The sequence below is a fragment of the Mustelus asterias genome, chromosome 8, assembly GCF_964213995.1.
Source record: "Mustelus asterias chromosome 8, sMusAst1.hap1.1, whole genome shotgun sequence".
Taxonomy (NCBI): domain Eukaryota; kingdom Metazoa; phylum Chordata; class Chondrichthyes; order Carcharhiniformes; family Triakidae; genus Mustelus; species Mustelus asterias.
The window spans coordinates 126,521,725-126,547,307 of record NC_135808.1 but is presented as its reverse complement, the minus strand read 5'-3'; the positions used below and the strand labels follow the sequence as shown (position 1 = coordinate 126,547,307).

General features: G+C 46.7%; 1 protein-coding gene across 1 annotated transcript in view; it reads right to left on the bottom strand.

The window, feature by feature from the left end:
* Positions 1–24,885, bottom strand: part of LOC144497541 (calcium-activated chloride channel regulator 1-like) — a 53,018-nt gene extending 28,133 nt beyond the window's left edge. The window contains exons 1-6 of the mRNA XM_078218943.1: positions 24,724–24,885; positions 24,421–24,564; positions 21,810–21,957; positions 15,931–16,039; positions 10,162–10,327; positions 289–510 (exon numbers count right to left, since the gene is read on the bottom strand). Of these exons, the coding sequence (XP_078075069.1) occupies positions 289–510; positions 10,162–10,327; positions 15,931–16,039; positions 21,810–21,957; positions 24,421–24,564; positions 24,724–24,885 (951 nt within the window). The remainder of the gene's footprint in view (positions 1–288; positions 511–10,161; positions 10,328–15,930; positions 16,040–21,809; positions 21,958–24,420; positions 24,565–24,723) is intronic.
* Between the last annotated feature and the right edge of the window lie 698 nt (positions 24,886–25,583).

Here is a 25,583-nt window from a genome sequence, read left to right as displayed (position 1 = left end):
ATAAAAGTCTGGAATGAAAAGCCTGCGAAACACTTGTAAGGAAAAACATCTGGCTCATGTCCTTTAGAGTCAGTCACCACACCCAATAGATAAAAACAGTTAGAACCAGTGTTCTTATTTCCCCGTTTTACTTGTGTTCAGACTAGTTTCTTCCTGTTTTCACTGTTTTCCCCATCTGGGAATACCCAGCTCCTGACCTCTTCTACCCTACTGTCTGAAACCACACAACAGGTCTGACTTGTGTCCAAACAACATTTCCTGTAAAATAAACATTAGGATAGGTCTTACCGATGCCATACTTCCGGAAGTATCGAGGACTAAACAGAGCACACGGTCGTTGGCCTGTAAGATTGTAAATGTCGGTATCACTGAACCAAAGTGGGGTGGGCGATTGTTTCTGAAATCCTCTGACTTGCTGATCACATCCCAAGTGCTCCTGTAGTTGCACATTTTGTTCTGCATGTTTGGTGCGTCAGGATTGTGAGTTGTATTGTCACAGAATTCAACCACCTGGATATTTTATAAAAAGATGCCCTGTGTTAAAGAGGCTATAGGAGAAAAAGCTCTGACTAAAAGTCCTAAGCGAAGTCTTGAAAAACATAAAGAATCTACAACTAGGACATGAAATGCTGGAAATACTCAGCAACATCTGTGAAAATAATCCCTGTGGTGAAGGCACACCCACTATGTTATTAGAGAGCGAGTTCCACAGTTTGGACCCAGTGACGATAAAGGAATGGTGATATATTTCAAGTCTAGATTGGTGTGTGATTGGAGGGGAACTTGGAATTGGTGCTGTTCCCAAGCGCCAGCTCTGCTTGTCCTATAAAGAGTGAATATCACATGTTCGGGAGATTTTGCTGTAAAAGACTTTGTGAGTTGTTATAGTACACCCTGCAGCACATGTACATTGCAGCCCTAGTGGTTGAGGGAATGAATGTTTAAGGTGATGGATAGGCTGCTTTGTCTTTGCGTTTCTGGAATGTTGTTGCAGCTGTTCCTCTCCAATTGGAGATTATTCCATCACAGCCTTGAATTATGCCTTGATGGGTGGTCTTTGGTGGATTGGGGTTGAGTGAGGAATTGGGGAGGGGGAGCGCGGCCTGGGACAGAAGATGAGCAATTCACTGCAGAATCCCTAACCCTTCACCTGCTTTCGTAGCCAGATTGTTGGTTTTCTATGGCTGGTGCATTTAGGCTTCTGGTTAGTGGTAATCCCCAAAACGTTGATGGTGGTGGTGGAGATGGCCATTTGCTTTGCACTTTCTTGGCATTGTTTGCTATGCACTTTCTTGGCATTGTTTGCTACTTATCAGCCTGAATGTTTTTGGTTGGTCTTGCTGCATGCAGGCATGGATTGCTTTGTTATTTGCAGAAATACAAATTGAACTGAAAACTACACAACTAACAGCAAACTGTTAAGCTGCTGGACACAAGGAAGGTCATTGATGAAACATGAAAATAATTTGTCCTTGGAGGCTGTAATAAACCCCCAAGAGTTCTATGCGGGGCTTGTTGAATACGAGTTCCCTTGGTAACAGGCCTGCCCACATCACCTAAGCCCTTTAAAAGCAGACATCAGGAAGGGTCTGCAGAATTGTTGTCCCAGTCAGGACTCATGGTTCTAGAGATTGGAGACCTGCTTGGAGTCACCTGCTCTCAATCAACTGCTGCTACTGCTGCTGAACTGCATCATTCCAGAGTTGTGCTGAAGCTGAGAGGACTGCACAGAAAAGCTGCTGCTTTGAGGGAGAGAGAGGCCCGGATTGCAGGAGCTTGAGGTGTAGAGGCTTGAAGGCCCACAGCCTGCAGGAGGAGGAAAGAACAGGGGGGGCATATGGACTGAGTCTGGGCTCACTGCCCCGTCAATTGAATGTTGGTGCTTGCTGGAGGAGGGGGTTGGCTTGCTTCTGTTTTTTCTCAACTGCAGGGATGAGAGGTGAAGACTACTTTTGGACTTAAAGCCAGGCCCATCCTGGGCTGAAGACTTTTCAAGTCCTCTCACCTCTCCCCTAACCAAGGAACACCTGTGTGGCCAAATTCCCCTCCAACTCGATTTTCAAGTTTGCTGATAACACCACCATAGTGGGTTGGATCTCAAACGGCGATGATACGGAGTACAGGTATGAGACAGAGAATCTGGTGAATTGGTGCGGCAACAATAATCTTACCCTCAATGTCAACAAAACAAAGGAGATAGCCATCGACTTCAGGAAACGTAGTGGAGGACATGCCCCTGTCTACATCAACAGGGATGAAGTGGAAATGGTTGTAGAGCTTCAGGTTTCTAGGTGTCCAGATCACCACCAACCTGTTCTGGTCCCTCCATGCCGACGCAACAGTTAAGAAAGCTCACCAACGCCTCTACTTTCTCAGGAGACTAAGGAAATTTGGCATATCCGCTACGACTCTCACCAACTTTTATAGATGCACTATAGAAAGCATTTTTTCTGATTGTATCACAGCTTGGTATGGCTCCTGCTCTTTCCAAGACCACAAAAAACTACAAGGGTCGTGAATAAAGCCCAGTCCATCACACAAACCAGCCTCTCATCCATTGACTCTGTCTACACTTCTCGCTGCCTCAGAAAAGCGGCCAGCATAACCCCATGCACCCTGGACATACTCCCTCCCACCTTCCATTGGGAAAAAGGTACAAAGATGAGGACACGTACCAACTGACACAAGAACAGCTTCTTTCCTGCTGCCGTCAGACTTCTGAATAGACCTACCTCGCGTTAAATTGATCTTTCTCTATACTCTAGCTATGACTGTAACGTTACATTTTGCACCCTCTCCTTTCCTTCTCTGTGAATGATATGCTTTGTCTGTATAGCGCGCAAGAAACAATACTTTTCACTGTATACTAATACATGTGCCAGTAAATCAAATCAAGTTATCACACCCCTATCTGCCTGACCTGGGGCACGCGCCTACCTTGGTGCACCACCCATCCAGCCTTCCTCCTGTGTCTCCTGCTCTTCCCTCTCTCCTTCTCCTCTCTCCCTCCAAAGCACCCCTTTCACTCCATGCCTAGGGGAGAGCGCCTCAGCTCACATTCCCCAACTCTTTCACCGTCCTCCCCTTCCCCAGTTTCCATTAAAAAAAAGCACATGTGAGTCACATCATCTCTTGGGGTGGGTGTAGCATTGCCCATCATGGCAGCAGCAGCATCTTCGCCAGTGGCGGGACCCTCCCAGGGCCACTTATGCTGGGGTTGTCGGCCCCTCAGCCATTGTAGCTGCCTTAAAAATGTACAGTAAGGTGGGTATTCTTTTTGAAGGTGAGTGGCGGGCCACCTCGCCCTGGAAAAGGGGCTCACGGACTTTACCGGCAATGGACCCACTTGAGGCCACCCCCTTGAGGGTCATTATATCCAATATCCTGCCCTTTATGCCCTTGAGCTCCTCCACCCCATCTCCATTAACTGGGGGAGATTAGGTCTGAGATGGTGCCGATCCCACACGGCCTAAGGGAGGCCTCCCATCTGCACATCTATTCCTTCCAGTGCCAGGTTTTCATCTGTCTCACCTGGGAGGAGTGCCTGGAGGGAGGCTTCGACATCTCCCACGAGGGGTCACTTACTGTGTCTTCTGGTCCACAGATGACATGCAGTGCAGTGCCATGCCTGTAAGGGGGTGGGACATATCCATAAAAATTGCCTCACCTCCAAGGTTGCCGAAAAGACCAAGGCAGCCGCAGTTGGCAATGCCACAGCCCCCGCCCCACAGTTACTCCAACTGCCTCCCCGCAACAGGAGAGGCCATGCCGGCAGCAACCACCACCTCAGTTGCCAACGGGGAGGGGAGAGAACATCTATGCGGCTGGAAGGTGCGGCGAAGAGCGAAACGGGGGGACATCACCCCTGTACCTATACTCAGCACCCCAGACAACCCAACCACCGGCTCAGGGAAACAGACCACCTCCCGGCCCTCCATCATTAAAAACTCCACCGGGCACGTTGACTCCTCAGTGTCATGTGCTGGGCCCGGCATCGTCTCTGCACAAGTCCCTGGGTCCGGCAAGGCACAGGACCTCCAGCCAGTGGGTTTTCTAAAAAGGGCAGACAAGCCCAAGAGGCGGGAGATCAAGGGAGGGAGTGGAGCTGGGGGGGGGGGGGGGGGGGGGTGGGGAGGGGGGCATCCAGGGTCTGGATTTCCCAAGCCTGAAAAAGAGGCGCTACACTTTAGGGGGTTGGGTGGGAAGACTGCTCAGCTCATGGAGTTATTAACAACAACCCCTGCCCCCCCCGATGAAGAGTGAGTAGTGACCTCCCCACCCCCCAGTTTTGTATCCTGCACCCACAGCGGGGCAAAAAAAACCTTAAAGATCAAAACATTTGCTGTCACAGCCCCCGAGCAGGATGCCCCAGGGCCAGGTGCGAGGAGCACCTCTGAGGCCCCATTCCACCCCGTGCAGCTTTGCTGCGGCAGCACCCCATGGTTTGGGACTTTGGGTGGTGGTGGTGCGGAGGGGCCCCTCTCTCCAGTGCAGCCCCTAGCACCAGGCACCCCTGTTCCAGAACTGAGCTTTTCTCTGGTCTCCCAGGGTGACCCGGTGTTTGTGGTAGAGTGGGGGGTCTGAGCCACCACCACCCTCTGGCCCAGGGCCCAAGGAGGACTGTTCCTTCATCGATCCTGCGGGTGGCATCAAGGTGCAGTCAGGGCTCGTTGGCGAGTTTGTGTTGCCAGTCGTGTTCACTGCAGCGGGCGACTCTGACCATGAGGGCAACAGCAGCTCGGTGGTGGGCAGAGATGAATTGGAGTGTAGCTGCAGCAAAGCAGTGAACTCCCTCGGGACCCTCCCCGCGACACCCCCTCATCCCCTTTGGAGAACTCCGGGAATTTTAATTAAAAAATCATGGTCACGGGACAGAGTCCATTTAGCCCTCGACTGCTGGCCAGATCTGGCACTGCTGGCCCGGTCTGTGCGTGCCTTCTCAAAAGGAGTGCCAGATTCCGACTGAAATGAGCAGTGCCGGCTACAAGATTTCCTCAATGGACTCTTGAGGGAATGGAGGGGCACGCCTTGCGCCCCTGCTCTCTCTGAGCACTGAAATGTGGTGTTGGTGAAGGTAGCACAATGCTTTTGACATGAAGGTGTCCATAGCCAGCTTCAATATCAATGGTGGCAGAGAGGTTCCAGAACTTCTCGGTTCTTCGGGACGGGAAGATAAAGCCACATGGCTCCTGGAGTGGCGAGGAGGGATCTACACGAACCACCTAGCACCTAATTTTAACAGGGTGGCTATCTTGTTGGCCCCACATTTTGAGCCGGAGATCTTGGGGGTAAAGTAGCCTGTGCCAGGCCGGTTGCTGCATTTGACGGCTTGCGAGGGAGAGCGTGGTGTTTCCTTTGTGAACATCTACGCTCCAAATGCTGGGCCACAGCAAACTACTTTATACGTGAAAGTGTCCACTCATCTTGGCTCCATCAACACGGGCGAGTACATCTTCCTCAGGGGCGGGGGGGAATTTCAACCCCATCCTCAAGGCCCGGGACCTCACTGACCCCTTGCGCCACAAACTGGCACTGGCAAGTTGTGGAACCTGGTTGGGTCCCTCAACTTGGACGTTTGGAGACTTCTCCATCCTGGCTCCGGTGTCTTCACTTACGTGGAACCTGGAGATGGAGCATTCAGACTCGACCAGCTTTACATTTCAAGGGCTTATACGTCTGGCATTCCGTCAGCCTCTATGCGGCAGATGCTGTGCTTGGACTACTGCCTGGTACAGATGGATCTCTTTCTGTTTCACATCCCACTGGGATGTGGACACTGGCACTTTAACAACCTGCTGCTAGAGGATGGGCAGTTCCTGGACTCATTCTGTCACTTCTGGGCAGGCTGGAGAAGGAAGCAGGGAGGCTTCCCCTACTTGAGGCTTTGGTGGGATGTGGGCAAGACTCATGTCCGTACCTTTTGTCAAGAGTACGCGAAGGCGTCGACAAAGAGGCAGAAATCCAGGGTCGAGGAGTTGAAGAAGAGGTTTTCAATCTGGAGTCATGCCTCGGTTAGCTCGATGAGGACCCAGCCCTGCGGCTGGTGTACAGCAAGAAGAAGGGTACGCTGCAGGACCTACAGTTTGTCAAGTCCCGCGGTGTGTATGAGAGGTTGCGGAGCTGGATCCTTATGGACCTGGACCGTGGCTCTCCCTTTCCTCGCCTCATTGGAAAAAGGACATGGGGTCGTCAGCAGCTCCTTATGTTGCTGGTCAACAGCGGATCCCTTGTCTCGGATCTGGAGGGTATCAGTGCCACGCCAGAAACGATTACACCGGCCTTTACTCTCCAGATCCATCCAGCATGGATGACTAGAGTTTTGTGGCAGGACCTTCTGCAGATCGGTAGGCTTGATGCTCCTATCAGCCTGGCAGAGCTATCCTGCGCCCTCGACAGCCTCTCCCGGGGAAAATCCCTGATGCTGGACTGGCTGACAGTGGAGTTCGTCAGGGCTTTCTGGGACATCCGGGGGAATGACTACATGGAAGAGATACCCCTTTTGTGGTGCAGGGCCATAATTGCCCTGCTGCCCAAAAAGGGTGAATCTGCGCCATTTTAAACACTGGCACTGATCTCCCTCCTCAGCACGGACTATAATATTTTTGTCAGGGCCATGTCATCATGCCTTGGCACCGTGCTAGACCACATGATCCACCCTGCCCAGTCCTACACAGTCCCGGGTTGGGTCATCCACGATGATCTCCTTAATACATCATTCTCAGAGGGCTGGTCTATCGAGCGCCTTCCTGTCTCTTTACCAGGAGAAGACGTTCAACAGGGTGGATCATGCGTATCTGCTCAGGACTGTGTGGGCATTCGGGTTCACACTTTGTCGCCCGGAACCAATTACTATACACTGCCGCAGAATGTCTTGTTAACGGGTCCCTGATGGCGCACCTTTGCTTTGGGAGAGGAGCAGGCGGCAGAGCTGCCCTTTGACCAACTGTATTCCAGTTGCATGGAGCCATTTCTGCATATCTTGCAGAGGAGGTTGTCAGGACTGACTGATTGGGCCTGGCATAGGAGTGGCCTGGTTGGATTACGCTGATCACCTGCTCCTAATGTTCACGGACCTGGCCGACCTGCGGAGGATGTGCAAGTGCCAGGCCATGTACTCTGCTGCATCCCCTGCCAGGATCAACTGGTCTAAGTGTTCTGGGCTTCTGGTTGGTCCATGGCAGATGGACCCCCTCCCAGATGAGCTCAGGTCTTTCACCTGGGGAAGGACCAGCCTCCTGTACTTGGGAGTCCATCTTTGCCCGGCAGAGGAATCCTGGCTGATGAATTGGCAAAAGCTGGAGGCTAAAGTCACTGCTCGCCTGAACTGTTAGACAGAATTGCTCCAAGTGCTGTCTTACAGGGATCAAGTTCTCGTCATAAACCAACTGATTGCCTCCATGTTGTGGTACCGGCTGGTCACTTTGACCCCTTGCCCTGATTTTGTCATAAACACCCAGAGGCCTCTCATGCAGTTCTTCTGGGACAAAAGACTGCACTGGGTCGCTGCTGAGGTTCTGCATTAGGGAGGGCAGTGGTGTGTCTTCGCACCCAGGTGGTGACCTTGTTGCGTTACCTTTTACGAGGAGCCCTCTCCTCGATGATGTGCCCTGCGACATATTTATTCCGCCAGGTGCACAGCCTAAATTATGACGTGCAACTCTTGTTCATAGACCTGAAGAACTCCTTGCAGGTGTTGCCCGTCTTTTATCAGGACCACTTTAAACTCTGGTTGTCATCCGGGAGCCGCTCACTGCTCAGGAATCTGCTCCTCTGCTAACTCCATTTCCAGTCGCTGGCAGAGAGGCGGGCAGTGGCTGGTGGGGTGGTGGAGGAATGGGCTGGATGACACCCCACGGGTTGGCTGAGCGCGTGGTGGTGGGTGCTCAGCTTGTGACCAATGTCATCTGCATTGGTTATGCTCAGACCTGACATCACACGTAGACTCGAGGAGGCACGACTGTGCGGTGGAATCCTGTCTGAGCACACCCCTGCTCGGATGGAATTTCACATTGATCCCAAGCCCAGACCCACTCCCCTGGGGATGGAGCTCCACAGCTTGAGCTGCCTTGCGGAAATGCCCTCCGTGCCCTTTGCCACTGCATGGAATGGCTGCTGCACACCTTCCACTACTATGCCCTCGCCCAATGCCATGGATATGCCTTGCTGATGGACGGCGGCAGAGATCCCTCAATGGAGGGATCCTCGCACACTACACCGAGGACCTGGGGTGGAGGATAATGCACGCAGTAGTACCATACTACCGTAAATTGCACCAATTCACGGGCTTCCAAGAAACCTGCTCTTTTGCAATCTTGTGGAATCTGTGGACCATGTCTATGTTATGTTATAGGCTGCACTCCCTTTTTAGTTATCTAAAAAGCCTTTTATTGATGTTCTGTTTACACTTCAGTCCCATGCTCCTAGTTTATGGGAACCTGGTACAGAGGGCAACAGAGGAGGCTGAGGACTTCCTCGTGAAACTGCTCCTGGGCCTTGCTAAACATGCTTTAACATGTCCAGGCAGCGGGTGACCGAGAAGATCGTCCAACCTGACAGCCTGCCCCTCTACTGTGGCTATATTCGCGACGTGGTGACCCTGGAGAGGGAACATGCAGTGACCAAGGGCACCACGGATGCCTTCTGTGCTCGATGGGCACCACAGGGACTGGGGTGTATTTTCGATCCCTTACATCACATTTTGATTGAATGTTTTAAGTTTCCTTTCTGCTTTGTTTTTTCTTTTATGCGGTTTCCTTCCTTTTGCCCTTCTTGCAGTGTCCCTGAGTTTGTTTGATTTAGTTCATTTGATTTACCAAAAAGGTTGGAGTTGTGTGTGAGAACTGTTGTTCCAGTTCCTAGTAGGTGACATCCTGGAAGGCAACACCCTTTGGTTTAATTAGCCTCCAAGGTTATGAACTGTTTTCATTGCATGAGGCATATATGAGGGCGGCACGGTTGCACAGTGGTTAGCACTGCTGCTTCACAGCTCCAGGGACCTGGGTTCGATTCCTGGCTTGGGTCACTGTCTGTGTGGAGTTTGCACATTCTCCTCATGTCTGCGTGGGTTTCCTCCGGGTGCTCCGGTTTCCTCCCACAGTCCAAAGATTGATTGGCCCGTGCTAAAATTGCCCCTTAGTGTCCTGAGATAGATAGGAATTTAGGGATTAGTGGGTAAATGTGTAGGGATATGGGGGTAGGGCCTGGGTGGGATTGTGCTCAGTGCAGACTCGATGGGCTAAATGGCCTCTTTCTGCACTGTAGGGTTTCTATGATTTCTATGATTCTATTTGCTGTTGATATTGTGATTATAGCAGCCTAATAATTTTTCATTGTGTAAAAACATTCAAACTCTTAACCTTTGTAGAAAAGAGGCTGGTGTTGGCTCTCTACCATGGAGTTGCCATGGTTTTGTGTCAAGATTGACTGTGGCGGTTCGTCTAATACAGGTGACAGTTAATGGGGATCTGGCCACCTTCTCAACTTCATTGATCAGAAAACGGGTCAATTCTGTTAACACTTAATTCTAAACCCTGTTTCAGTAGCACCTATTTTGAAGAGACTGATAAAATGGATTGAAATGATAATGTATTTGGATTGTAATTTGTAATACATTTGGATAAATTGTGATGTATTTGGGCGGCAAGGCAACACAGTGGTTAGTACTGCTGCCTCACAGCGCCAGGGGCCCGGGTTTGATTCCCAGCTTGGGCCACTGTTTGTGTGGAGTTTGCACGTTCTCCCTGTGTCTGCGTGGGTTTCCTCCGGCTGCTTCGGTTTACTCCCACAGTCCAAAGACGTGCAGGTTAGGTGAATTGGCCATGCTAAAATCTCCCTCAGTTTACCCGAAAAGACGCCGGAGTGTGGCGACTAGAGGATTTTCACAGTAACTTCATTGCAGTGTGAATGTAAGCCTACTTGTGACTAATAAATAAGCTTTAAGAGAAAGTTGGGGGTTGTGTATGTATGCCATGGTGTAGTGGCTTTATTTTGTGTTTAACAACAAATACAATTCCTTTCCAGTTGGGCTTCCTGAGTTATTAGAGAGGCTGTCCGATGTCCTGTATCAATTACATGGGGCTAACAGGATACACTGTGTAAGAATTGCAAGATCCAGATTGTTAATGATATTTGAGAATAGCACCTTTGAGTAACTTCACTTACATTTGGCAGTCCCTGTAGGTACATTATTGAAGAGGACGAACTCTGATCCTTCTCCGGATAGAATTTACAATCTCCTTTTGGCAACCCTGTGTTGCTATCATTGTCACACAGTAAACAAGAGCTGCCGGAGCATTCAACAGTCTTTCCTGTTATTGCTTTTGAACATCTGAAAGTCAAAATAATTTAAAATGTATTCGATTCTGAGTAATATTCTCTCCTCCACCTTCTTCCGTCGGGAAAAAGATACAAAAGTCTGCGGTCATGTAACAACTGACTCAAGAACAGCTTCTTCCCTGCTGCTGTCAGACTTTTGAATGGACCTACCTCAGCAAAAATATATTCCTGTGATAAAGAAGGAATGTAAGAAAAGGGATAACCAGCCGTGGATAACTAAGGAAATAAAGGAGTGTATTAAATTAAAAACCGATGCGTACAGAGTGGCCAAAACTAGTGGGGAATTAGAAGATTGGGAAAGCTTTAAAAAACAACAAAGAACTACTAAGAAAGCGATAAAGAAAGGAAAGATAGATTGTGAAACTAAACTAGCACAAAATATAAAAACTGATAGTAAAAGTTTTCACAAATATATAAAAAGGAAAAGGGTAGCTAAAGTAAATGTTGGACCCTTAGAAGACGAGAAGGGGGATTTAATAATGGGAAACGAGGAAATGGCCGAGGCCTTAAACAAGTTTTTTGTGTCAGTCTTCATGGTAGAGGACACAAATAACTTACCAAAGATTGACGGTTGTGGGACTGTAGGGGGTGAGGTCCTTAAAACGATTACTATTACTAAAGAGGTAGTGCTTGGTAGGCTAATGGGATAAAGGTAGACAAGCCCCCGGGCCCGGATGGAATACACCCCAGGGTACTGAAAGAAATGGCAGAAGTAATAGCAGATGCGTTGGTTGTAATTTATCAAAATTCGCTGGACTCTGGGGAAGTGCCGGCTGATTCGAAAACAGCTAATGTGACGCCACTGTTTAGAAAAGGAGGTAGACAAAAGGCGGGTAACTACAGGCCGGTTAGCTTAACGTCCGTAGTTGGGAAATTGCTGGAATCCATCATTAAAGATGAAATAGCAGGATATCTGGAAAAAAATGGTTCGATCAAGCAGACGCAGCATGGGTTCATGAAGGGAAAGTCGTGTTTGACGAATTTACTGGATTTTTATGAAGATGTAATGAGTGCAGTTGACAGAGGGGAACCGGTGGATGTGGTGTTTTTAGATTTCCAGAAGGCGTTCGATAAGGTGCCTCACAAAAGGTTGCTGCAGAAGATTAGGGTACACGGAGTTGGGGGTAAAGTGTTAGCGTGGATTGAGGATTGGCTATCTAACAGGAAGCAGAGAGCTGGAATAAATGGGTGCTTTTCTGGTTGGCAGTTGGTGACTGGTGTTGGGGCCTCAACTGTTTACCATATACATAGACGATCTGGAGGAGGGGACCAAGTGTAGGGTAACAAAGTTTGCGGATGACACAAAGATGAGTGGGAAAGCGAATTGCGTGGAGGATGCGGAAAGTCTGCAGAGAGATTTGGATAGGCTAAGTGAGTGGGCGAGGATCTGGCAGATGGAGTATAATGTTGACAAGTGTGTGGTTATCCACTTTGGAAGGAATAATAGTAAAATGGACTATTATTTAAATGGTGAAAAATTACAACATGCTACTGTGCAGAGGGACCTGGGGGTCCTTGTGCATGAAGTGCAAAAACTCAGTTTGCAGGTGCAGCAGGTGATCAAGAAGGCAAATGGAATGTTGGCCTTTATCGCAAAGGGGATGGAGTAGAGAAGCAGGGAGGTCTTGCTGCAATTGTACAAGGTACTGGTGAGGCCGCAACTAGAGTACTGTGTGCAATTTTGGTCCCCTTATCTGCGGAAGGATATATTGGCCTTGGAGGGAGTACGGAGAAGGTTCACCAGGTTGATACCGGAGATGAGGGGGTTAGCTTACGAGGAGAGATTGAGTAGATTGAGCCTGTACTCGTTGGAGTTTAGAAGGCTGAGGGGAGATCTTATAGAGACATATAGGATAATGAAGGGGCTAGACAGGGTAGAGGCAGAGAGATTCTTTCCACTTAGAAAGGAAACAAGAACTAGAAGACACAGCCTCAAAATAAGGGGGAGTCAGTTTAGAACAGAGTTAAGAAACCATAGAAAAGTACAGCTCAGAAACAGGCCTTTTGGCCCTTCTTGTCTGTGCCGAACCATTTTTTGCCTAGTCCCACTGACCTGCACTTGGACCATATCCATCCACACCCCTCTCATCCATGAACCCGTCCAAGTTTTTCTTAAATGTTAAAAGTGACCCCGCATTTACCACTTTATCCGGCAGTTCATTCCACACTCCCACCACTCTCTGCTTCAAGATGCCCCCCCCTAATATTCCCTTTAATCTTTTCTCCTTTCACCCTTAACCCATGCCCTCTGGTTTTTTTCTCCCCTAGCCTCAGTGGAAAAAGCCTGCTTGCAATCACTCTGTCTATACCCATCAAAATCTTATACACCTCTATCAAATCTCCCCTCATTCTTCTACGCTCCAGGGAATAAAGTCCCAACCTGCCGTCAGTGGTGGTGGAGGCAAACTCGATAGGGTCTTTTAAGAGACTTCTGGATGAGTACATGGAGCCTAGAAGGATTGAGGGTTATAGGTAAGCCTATATATAAGCCTAGGTAGGTAGGGGCATGACCGGCGCAACTTGTGGGCCGAAGGGCCTGTTTGTGCTGTATTTTTTCTATGTTCTATTCAATCTCTCTCTGTAACTCAGCTTCTCAAGTCCCGGCAACATCCTTGTGAACCTTCTCTGCACTCTTTCAACCTTATTTACATCCTTCCTGTACTAGGTGACCAAAACTGTACACAATACTCTAAATTTGGCCTCACCAATGCCTTATATAACCTTACCATAACACTCCAACTTTTATACTCGATACTCCGATTTAGAAAAGGCAAATGTACCAAAGGCACTCTTTATGACCCTATCCACCTGTGACGTCACTTTTAGGGAATTCTGTACCTGTATTCCCAGATCCCTCCGTTCAACTGCACTCTTCAGAGTCCTACCATTTACCCTGTACGTTCTACTTTGGTTTGTCCTTCCAAAGTGCAATATCTCACACTTGTCTGCGTTAAATTCCATTTGCCATTTTTCAGCCCATTTTTCTAGTTGGTCCAAATCCCTCTACAAGCTTTGAAAACCTTCCTCACTGTCCACTACACCTCCAATCTTTGTATCATCAGCAAATTTGCTGATCCAATTTACCACATTATCATCCAGATCATTGATAGAGATGACAAACAACAATGGACCCAACACCGATCCCTGCGGCACACCACTAGTCACAGGCCTCCACTCGGAGAAGCAATCCTCCACAACCACTCTCTGGATTCTTCCATTGTGCCAGTGTCTAATCAAATTTACTACCTCCCCATGTATACCCAGCAACTGAAACTTCCTAACTAACCCCCCATGAGGGACCTTGTCAAAGCCTTGCTGAAATCCAGGTAGACAACATCCACTGCCTTCCCTTCATCCATTTTCCTGGTAACCTCCTCGAAAAACTCTAATAGATTGGTCAAACATGACCTACCACGCACAAAGCCATGTTGACTCTCCCTAATAAGTCCCTGTCTATCCAAATATTTGTAGATCCTATCCCTTATCACACCTTCCAATAACTTGCCCACCACCGACGTCAAACTTACTGGCTTATAATTTCCCGGATTTCTTTTGGAACCTTTTTTAAACAACGGAACAACATGAACCACCTTCCAATCATCCGGCACCTCCCCCGTGAATACTGACATTTTAAATATGTTTGCCAGGGCCCCTGCAAGTTCAACACTAGCTTCCCACAAGGTCCGTGGGAATACCCTGTCCGGTCCTGGGAATTTATCCACTCTGATTTGCCTCAAGACAGCGAGCACCTCCTCCCCTTTAATCTCTAAAGGTTCCATGACCTCCCTACCTGTTTGCCCTATTTCCATGCCCGTTTCCTCAGTAAATACGGATGCAAAAAAACCATTTAGTATCTCCCCCATCTCTTTTGGTTCCATACACAGTCTACCACTCTGGTCTTCAAGAGGACCAATTTTATCCCTCACTATCCTTTTGCTCCTAACATACCTATAGAAGCTCTTTGGATTTTCCTTCACTCTATCTGCCAAAGCAACCTCATGTCTCCTTTTAGCCCTCCTGATTTCCCTCTTAAGTAGCTTCTTGCACTTTTTATACTCCTCGAGCATCTGATCTGTTCCTTGCTTCCTGTACATTTCAAACAACTCTCTCTTCCTCTTAATCAGTGTTACAATCTCCCTCGAGAACCAAGGTTCCTTATTCCTATTTACTTTGCCTTTAATCCTGACAGGAACATACAAACTCTGCACTCTCAGAATTTCTCCTTTGAAGGCCTCCCACTTTCCATTTACATCCTTACCAGAGAACAGCCTGTGCCAATCCACACTTCCCAGATCCCTTCTCATTTCATCAAATTTGGCCTTTTTCCAGTTCAGAACTTCAACCCGAGGACCAGATCTATCCTTATCTATGATCAGGTTGAAACTAATGGCATTATGATCACTGGATCCAAAGTGTTCCCTCACACTCGCATCCATCACCTGCCCTAACTCATTTCTCAATAGGAGATCCAATATCGCATCCTCTCTAGTTGGCACCTCTATATACTGATGTAGAAAATTCTACTGAACACATTTTACAAACTCTACCCCATCTAACCTTTAACAGTATGCGAGTCCCAATCTGTATGTGGAAAATTAAAATCCCTTACTATCACAAGTTTGTGTTTCTTGCAGTTGTCAGCTATCTCTCGCTGACTATTGGGTGGTCTATAATACAACCCCATTAATGCGGTCATACCTTTCCTGTTGCTCAGCTCCACCCATAGGGCCTCTGTAGACAAGCTCCCTTATCTATCCTGCCTGTGTACCGCTGTAACATTTTCCCTGACCAACAATGCCACCCCCCCCCCCCCACCTTTTATCCCTCTGCCTCTATCCCGCCTGAAACATTGGAACCCTGGAACATTGAGCTGCCAGTCCTGCGCCTCCTGTAGCCAAGTTTCACTGATGGCTATAATGTCATATTTCCATGTGTCTATCCACGCCTTCAGCTTATCTGCCTTCCCCACAATACTCCTGGCATTGAAATAGACACACCTCAAAAGGTTATTTCCACCACATTCAACCCTTCCATTTGTGATTTTGCTTGAACTAACCTGTATTTTTACCCCTGCTCCACTAACTGCTCTGGCACTCTGGTTCCCATCCCCCTGCAAATCTAGTTTAAACTAGTTGAGGAGGAACTTCTTCTCTCAGAGGGTAGTGAATCTCTGGAATTCTCTGCCCATTGAAGCAGTCGAGGCTACCTCATTAAATATGTTTAAGTCACAGGTAGATAGATTTCTGATCAATAAGGGAATTAAGGGTTATGGGGAGCGGGTGGGTAAGTGGAACTAAACCATTATCAGATCAGCCATGATCTTATTGAATGGTGGGGCAGGCTCGAGGGGCTAGATGGCCTCCTCCTGCTCCTATTTCTTATGTTCTTATGTTCACATTAAGTTGATTTTTCTCTACACTGTCTTTTTCATTCTCTATTAATGGTATGCTTTGTCTGTATAGCACACAAGAAACAATACTTTTCACTATGTTAATACATGTGACAATAATAAATCAAATCAAAGGTAATTGTCATCTTGCGTGGAAGACTTTTTGTTTTCACTGAACAACATCATTCAAATAGAAATTGTCCTACCTTGTCGCTTCGGAAACTCCATCATCTGATATGTAAAAAGGCTCTAGATCATTATATTCTTCGAACACTCCCCACCGAAATTGGGCCCATTCATGAATAAATACTCGACCTGGGAAAACCAAGTATTTTTGTTGTTCAAAGTTGTGAAACCAAATGCTGTCACTTCTTGTGAGGTCGAAATGGTACTCAAGAAAAATAAACCTGCTTCAGAAAAAATAAACCGGACCATGATTCTCTCATGCACGATCAGTGGCATGAAGTTATTCCGTAGCATCACAAAAACAAAGAATATTCTATGCATGCCTGTGTCGTGGTGGTACGGCTTCCTGCAGCAATATCTCTTGAGCGGGCACAGAATTGGTGTGTCAAAGCATTCAGCTGCAAACTTTAGTTCTCCACCTTCCTGATGGGCAGGCAGGAATTGATTTGTGCTATGACTAACCTTTCGAAGCACTTCATAATGATGGAGTGGACATGCCGACTTTCCTGAGCCTCCTTGTACTCCAATATATGGGTGGGAGGCGAAAAATTAGGTAAGTGCCCACTTTCTCACCTCTTGCAATGTTACAGGCCCCATTCTTCCAGATAAATCGGTAACGGATTTACATGTGATTAGTGAGTCCTGGATGCAATCGTCTGGGCTCGCTTGTCCTGACCTGTTCACCAATGGAGGTCCTCACCAGTGAAGATCACATATAGTCCCCACCAATGGAGACCTGATGTGATGGCCTCGCCGGTGGGGCCAGAGGCCATTGAAGTCCTCCGGGCGGTTGGGGGATGGGCTGTTCCCCTTGGGCAGTGCCAGGCTGGCACTGCCCACTGGCAATGCCAAGAGGTGGGACCTAAGGGGAAGCGACGGGTCTTGAAGGGGCAGACTCATGACAGGGAATTGGCCGGGGCAGCGATCGCCAGAGGGATCGGGGGCAGTAATCAGTGGGGCGGGAGGATGGGAGGGGCGGTGCAGAGGTGGTTCGGATCGGCAATCAGCTGTGGCGCTGATTTGGGGGGCAGGTGTAAGGGGGATGATCGGGGGGGGGGGGGGGTGACATCTCCCAGTGCACTGTGTACACTTGTACACACTGTACTGGGAGATCGGGATGCCTTGCACAATGGCTCCCCGAGAGCAATCACACTTAGACAGAAATATCAGCCCAAGTGGCGTATGATTGCATCTGGGAGTTTCCCAAAAAATGAGTGTGGTTCTTTCCCATTTTCACGCTCGTTTGCCACTTTTTTTTGGTAAGATCGCCCCCATAACTTTTGTTCACTCAAAGGTTGTGCAGCCATGCAGCAGTGTGAATACTCACAAAGCTGGGTCCTGTTTGAGAGTTAGTAGGATTTCCACCTGGTGATTCACAGTGAGCAAATGAACAGGACCGCATGCTGATGGCAGAATGTAGAAACAACATCAGGGAACACAATCCACTCCATGCTCTGCACAGATCTTGAACACTGGGAATGCTCATTGAGAAATAATATGACAGGGAGATGGGAAGAGCCAGAGGCAAAGAAATTGAGGCTATTAGCAACTTTGACAGCAATGGACAATGAGTGACCACAGGCCCAGCAGGCAGCAGCTCTTCCTGTGGGAAGCAACAGAATCTGACATAATAAAGAGGGCTGATCTTAGTTCTGGTGGTCAGGGTGGAGAATCAGTTTGGGTTGAGATGAGAAGTCGTAAAGGTAACAAGTCACTTGTGGAAGTGTTTTCTAGGCCTCCGAATGGTATTTACTGCAGGATATGGTTGTGCCCTCTGGTTCTAGTTTTTCCTATTAGTGGAAACATCCTCTCCACGTCCACTTTATCCAGGCCTCGTAGTCTCCTGTAAATTTCAATAAGATCCCCCTCATCCTTTTAAACTCCAACGAGTACAGACCCAGAGTCCTCAACCGTTCCTTATACAACAAGCTCTTCATTCCAGGGATCATGCTTGTGAACCTCCTCTGGACCCTTTCCAAGGCTAGCACATCCTTCCTTAGATATGGGGCCCAAAACTGCTCACAATACTCCAAATGGTGTCTGACCAGAGCCTAATACAGCCTCAGAAGTACATCCCTGCTCTTGTATTCCAGCCCTCTCGACATGAATGCTAACATTGCATTTGCCAGAGAGAAAGAAAAATCCCAGTGAGAAAGAAAGACATTAAGGCAAGAATGTATCATCCGGGTCTACTTAAGGAAGTTAAAGAAAACATCAAATTGAATGAAAAATAATTTTGCAAAGATGAGTGATGTGTCAGTAGGTTGGACAGAATATGAAGAACAACAAAGAATGAATAAAAGAATAATGAGGGGATATTAAGAGTATGAGAGAACGCTAACTGGAAATATAAAAACAGTAAGAGATTCAACAGATCTTTAAAAGTGAAAAGAGTAAAATGTGTGTTGGTCTTTAGAAGAGTGCGAATGGGGAATAAATAATGGAAAATAAAGAAACAGCAGCTGAATTTAATAAATATTCTGCATCTGTCTTCACTGTAGAGGTAGAAATAAAATCCCAGAAGTAATTGTGATTCAAGAGGCAAAAGGAAGGGAGGAATGTAAAACAATTATAATCAGGAGGCACTTATAAAATCTCCATGCAATTAGGCAGAGTCAACCTGGTTTTGGTCAACATGGCGGCGGCGGGTGGGGGGGGATCTCACCCATTGGGTAAAATTTTCCCAAATGTTGGCAAAGGCTGATAGTGGGTGGGAAAAGTGGCATTGAAGTCACTGGCACCGGATGGCATTCACATGATGCCACGCCACACTGGCTGGGTGGGCTTTTTTAAAAGTCTGCCCCAGTGCACAAACATTCACATGGAAACCCTCCCACAGCCATGCCCTCTGTCACGCAACTGGCCCTCCCCCTACCTCTATCAGGTTGTGCCCAGTCATGACCGTCTTCCCTGAGCAATACAATCACCTGAGCTCTTCTGGGAGGGCTGCTCGCCAGGTGGAGGCCTTTGGGTCTCACATTGGTCTGCACTCCCACCAACATGAATGGACTTTCTTACTGAGGGGATGATTCGGACGTAGTGGCCCGATACTGAGATACTAATATATGGAAATGCTGTTACTGACATTCAATGTTGGGAAAGTCATTATGTCACTGGTGGGGTTAGGGGACAATCGCACCATGCTTTTATGCTGGCGTGAATTGCGATCTAGACATCTCCAAGACTTTCTGCTCCCCTCACCGAACCCGCCTGATGAAAATTGGAGTAGAAAATTCAGCCCATAATTCTCAAAAGTGATCCATTTCGCCTCCCGTTCTGTTGAAAGCTTCCAAACTTTTCCAAAAAAAAGTCCCATGCTGGCAAGAACCTTTTGCTAATCGTTTGCTGGAAGGAACAGGAAAAGCATTTGCACTGAGCATTTATTGAGTTTGAGGAACCTGAACTTTAAAGAGCACCCATGAGGTCTACCTCAGTCTCAACTCCGTTTCTCTGGTGTGTTCCATAAAACCTGAATAATCTGTGTTGATTTTAATCAGGTAATTGAGGTTGGCTGCTTGAATATGAACTCCCTGATTAAGGGCCAAATTGATGGTCCAATCCCCCAAGGAGCCCCATGCTCTGTCGCGAAACAGGAGTGTCAGTTCCTCTGGCACTCCGGATGTAGACTGCATACTGAGAGCACTCCGTGTAGTGTTTTTGGATGTTGTAAATAAAAAGATTTAGGTGAAGGAACTTCTGCCTCCAAGGACTTATTACAAGGTGTTAAATTCAAAAACATATTCAAATAATTGGAAATTTCCCTCCTTCCCATATAACCTATTATAGAAAAGATGTTATTAACCTCCAAAGTGTGCAGAAAAGATTTACTAGGATGCTACCAGGACTTGATGGTTTGAGTTATAAGGAGAGGCTGGATTGACTGGGACTTTTTTCTCTGGAGCGAAGGAAGGTTGGGGTGATCTTGTCGAGGTCCAAAGAATAATTAGGCGTATAGATCAGCTAGAGAGTCAACCTCTTTTCCCATAGGTAGGGGAGTCTAAAACCAGAGGGCATAGGTTTAAAGTGAGAGGGAAGAAATACAAAAGTGTCTAGAGGGGCAATTTTTTCACACAGAGGGTGGTGAGTGTCTGGAACGAGCTGCCAGAGGCAGTACTAGAGGTGGGTACAATTTTGTCTTTTAAAAAGCATTTAGACAGTTACATGGGTATAGAGGGATATGGGCCAAATGCGGCAATTGGGACTAGCTTAGTGATAAAAACTGGGTGGCCTGGGCAAATTGGCCCAAAGGGTTTGTTTCCATGCTACAAATCTCTACGACTCTATAACTATGCTGCTAAAGGGTGTATTCATTGCTCACGCGCATGTTCTATTGATCTCAAACCCTGGTTAGCAGGTTGCTCAAAAGTCCCTCAGTTAAACTCAGGCACTGAGCTGTTTGAGCTCGGGAATCAAGTTTCTTCTGCTTTTAACTTCTCATTCTTTGGGTTTTGAAAGTCTCCTCAACATCAAACCAGGAAACGTTAGTTAAATATCTATTATGGAAAAGTTATTGGAATCTATAATTAAGTACAGAATGAGCATTTAAAGAAACCTGCGATAATTAGGGATCCAATTTGTAAATGTCAGCTCATTTCAAAGAAATGTAGTTGCATTGTTTGAGGAAGTAACTAAAAAACAATGACTTGTCGTTATATAACGCATAAGGTGGGATTCCCCCACCAATCCACCCCCACCCCCCAGAGTGCGTTTTGCGGCAGCAGAGACAGCCTACCATTGGCTGGTGGTGGAATATTCCAGCTCCACTGCTGTCAACGGGTTTACCCGTTACTCGCATCCTCTACCCGCCAGGGAACCCACAATGGAGGCTAGCCGTCAGTGGGACCGGATGATCCCACTGGCGGGAACGGCTAGAAAATCTCGCCATATTGTCCCAGGAATATTGCACGAGTTTTATTGAACAAACTTCGCTGAATCACATACAGATGTATTTACAGCTGGCTGAACATTTAGTAAAAGGTTTCAAGGAGCAAGTTAAAGGAAGAAAGAGGTGGGGTGGTTTAAGTAGGAACTTCAAAGGATTAGGGTCTTAGCAGCTGAAGGCATGGCCACTAAAGGCGGAGCAATTGAAATCCGAAATGCTCCAGAAGCCAAAATTGAAGGAGTGCAGAGGTCTGAGAGGGTTATAGCACGGGAAGAAAGTACAAAGATTGGGAGGGTGAGGCCCTGGAGGAATTTGAAACAGGTGTGAGAGTTTTAAGACCAAGTCATTGCTCGACTGAGAGCTAATTCTAGGGGAACAAACACAGATGGGTGAGTGGAACTTGGTGTGAATAACTTGTGCAAGGGTGGAGATGAGCAATGTTACGGAGGTGAAAGTGGACCGTCTCAGTGTTGAAGGCAATATATGATCAAATTGATTGCAAATTTCAGCCTCGGAGAGGGGTCAGGGAAGGGTTTGGAGTTGGTGACTAGGGAACTGAATTTGTGGCAGACAATGACTGTGTGTTCCCAAGATATACCAGAAGGAAATTGTAGACGGTGCAGACTCGATGGGCCAAATGGCCTTCTTCTGCACTGTTGGGATTCTAAGATTCTATGAAATTGAGAGTCATCCAGTATTGGATATTGCGCCAATGGTTTGACAAATCAAACAGTATTAGATAAGGAAATATGTATCGATGTAGTTGATATGGACTTCCAGAAGACATCCCTAGATTCCACACAAGATCTAAAAAAAGCAAAAGGTCCTAGCCTAAATAATAATTTTAAATCTGAACTAGATAGATTTTTGCTGGCCAACGATATTAAGCGATATGGAGGCAAGATAGGTAAAGAAAGAGGATTCTGATCTACACAGATCATATTGAGGTCTGCATGGCCAACTCCTTGTGTAATCAGTGTTGAAGCATGCTACAAGAATGTTAACTTAGTTATTTACCTTTTGAGGCAAAAACTGGGATCAGACTGTTCAGTATAAAGTTTGGGGTGATATGAATATACCGGCCCTTCTCACCACATCCGCCATACTGGAGAGTGTACGGGTCATCTCCATATTTAAGGTATGGTTCTGCAATGACCACATCAGCCTAGGGAAAGACAAATAGATGTTTTGATATGGGAATCACTTCAACGGAGAGCATACTCCCACCCACCATCCATAAGCACCTGTACACATACACTAACCCGTGCTCACGCACACACAACATACCCACCCATGCACACATACATACACAAACCCATACACAACACACCCACCCACACATACACACACGTGCACACGGACATGTACAACACAGTCATATACAACACACTCACCCATATATGCACGCACAAGCACATTCATACTCGCATCCAGGCACACACGCACATACAGGCTCACACACAATGATACACATGTACACAGGCACATGCATACATACACATACAGGCACACACAAATATACATACAGGCACACACAAATATACATATAGGCACACACAAATATACATACAGGCGCGCACATGCCCACACATATATGCCCAGACACACATGCCCACAGTTGAGGAGTGCACTGCTCAAAGCAGAAATATAAATATATATAAATATCTTTGCAGTACTTGGGATTGAAATTCTGTGGGGATTTTCCCAATCTGTTGGCATGACTTTGAGTCTAAATATTCTGAATAATCATAGCTGTGTTACTTATAGGATAAAGAAACAGTCAGCAACTGCAGTGTTAAAGTGCCGTGTGTACTCAAAGCTGGCTGGACATCACTGTCTGAGAACTTTGTCCCATGGTGCCTGGTGGCCTGGAACAATCCTGCATCTAGATTCCCCTCCTCGTCCTCAAATGCTATCTGACTCCGGCTCTCCCACCATTGGTGTCAGATTCCACATTTCAATTAATATTTCTGCACAGATTCACCTTCACCCCCACTATTTTTCAATTCTTTTTCCCATCTTCCTTGATGGCAAATACCCATTCCCAGATCTCTGCTATCCCCCCTATTCTAAGATCGAGGCTGGCATGGTGGTACAGTGGTTAGCACTGCCTCCTTTAAGTGTCAGGGACTCGGGTTCAATTCCGGCCTTAGGTAACTGCCTATGTGGAGTTTGCACATTCTCCCCATGTCTACAAGGGTTTCCTTTGGGTGCTCAGGTTTCCTCCCACAGTCTAAAGATATGCAGGTTAGATGGATTGGCCATTCTAAATTGTTCCTTAGCCTCCCAAGATATGTCAGGGGATGAGCGGGGTAAATGCATGGGGTTAAGGGAATGGGGCGGCGGGTTGACCTGGGTAAGATGCTTTGCCAGAGAGTTGGTACAGACTTGATTGGCTGAATGGTCTCCTTCTGCACCGTAAGGATTCTATGACTTGCAATGCTCCTAAATTTCGCTACCCCACCTCCATAAACTCCATTCTCAACACAACATATACCTCAACACCATTGGAATTGAGACTCCTTGCCTCATAATGCAGATTCCCAGAAAACCCTATATGCAACATGGAGAGATCCAGGTATCTTATCCAGACAGTGGGTTAAAGCTTATTACCTGGCTTTCCTCAGTACTGCCATCACCTGGAACCACTTCCCATTCCCACTGTTGCCAAATACCGTATACCTTCCTTCATCCACCATGCTGTCAGGCCTGAAGAATCACAACCTAATGTTTCATGCCCAGTGGTATCAAAGTGTAGATTTACCCTGGGTGGTCCTGGTGAACCCCAGAATTAGGTACCTTAATGCTTCTGAAATCTACCATCACCATACAGCCTCCAGGATCCCATAACCCAGTTCCCAGTGCTGATAAACCTGTGTGTGTTAGGATTTCTAATTGGGAAAAGGCAAAACTGTTAGACACAGGTAAAGGAACTTTTCCTAATATTCACATGTACAGGGTTATGGAACTCAAGCACCTTAAAGCACCAGAACAATTTTGCAAATATCGTGAAACAAAAATGGAACTTATTCTCAACATACAAGTTAGGAGCAAGAATATGTCATTCAGTAAGATCATGGCTGATCTGATTGTAGCTTCAACTTCATTATCCTGCCTACCCCTAATACTCTTTGACTCCCTTGTTAGTCAAGAATCTGTCAACCTCTGCCTTAAAATTAATATTCAGTGACCCGGCCTCCACTGGTCTCTGAGGAAGAAAGTTCCACAGACTAACCAACCTCAGAGACAAAAAATTCTCCTTGGCTCTGTCTTAAATGGGAAACTTCTTATTTTTAAAACTGTGTCCTCATCTCTAGTCTCTTGACACATGATTAACAATTTAATTGTTCATTGCAAAAGATTTCCTCTTTTATTAAATAGGGTATTCCTTAACTCACTGTGGGAGAGCTGTTAATAGATAATCTTTATGAGAACATGCACATTTAGGAAAACCTTTCGAAAGTATGAGATTCTACTGGAAATCCCCTTGGAATTGCACCAGTTCTGCCAGTGAAGCTTTGGCATAAAGAGCCACTGCTGATTGTGAGCAGGATTTTCAGGAGAAGTTCCATGGGCTGTCAAGGAGCAGCTGGAAGGGATTTCTCAGACTTCGCCACTCACTTCTTACCTTCTCGTAGGATTCAGTCGTGGGTCTGTGAACCGAACTGGAAATAACTGACCACGTTTGAGGCAGCAGGATTTTCACATCTGAAAAATAAACTTGTTGCTTGGTCGCTTGGTGGAGGTAGGAGGAGGCAGCAGTCACTATTTCCTGTGAAACAAAGACAAATTTCAAATCAATACCATGCTTCATTATGACAGGGAAGAGGATATAACATATTCCTTTAACTCTCCCTTTCCTCACCAAATCCTGAATTCTAAACAAAGCAAAGGCTATTACATCTCTCCAGATAGCACATCAATACCTCACCTGAATATTTTCAATAATCTTGTCATTATATGGGACTCCAGGGTTAATAGCAATAAGTATGCCTCTATATCCATTATTCTCCAACTTTAGTCCAGAACTATTAATAAAATAGCCACACAGAAGGTAACTGAGCACCAAGTCAAAAGTGTTTTGGAACTTCATCGTTGCACTCTGGCTTTGGTCTGCTCAAGAATACTTCCTGAATGTTAAATGACATATAGACTGTGCCACCTACATCCTGAGAATGAGTTGAAAAGAATTATTAGAGGGCTGTGCTTGTACTAAGAGTATGAAATTACACCAGAAGATTCAGAGTCTGTGAAGCTTAACATGACCATGAGTTGGATTAGGAATAAATCTAAAACTACCAGACCAAAGAGAAGCCATGAGTCCCTTCCCACGTTAAATCTATGAAAATTCATGTAGTCCCTTACTTGGAGGGACAAGTTGAATTAAATTTGAAATAAACTTGATTTATCATAGAAATCATAGAAACCCTACAGTACAGAAAGAGGCCATTCGGCCCATCGAGTCTGCACCGACCACAATCCCACCCAGGCCCTACCCCCATATCCCTACATATTTTACCCGCTAATCCCTCGAATCTACGCATCCCAGGACACTAAGGGGCAATTTTAGCATAGCCAATCAACCTAACCCGCACATCTTTGGACTGTGGGAGGAAACTGGAGCACCCCGAGGAAACCCATGCAGACACGAGGAGAATGTGCAAACTCCACACAGTTTTTTCAGTTCTATCAAAGTCAAGGTTTTGCTCAGCAAGGTTTATACAGTGCAGACAAAGTCATGATCAGAAGGATGCCAGCACAAACTTTCCACCTTAATATACTCTACACTTC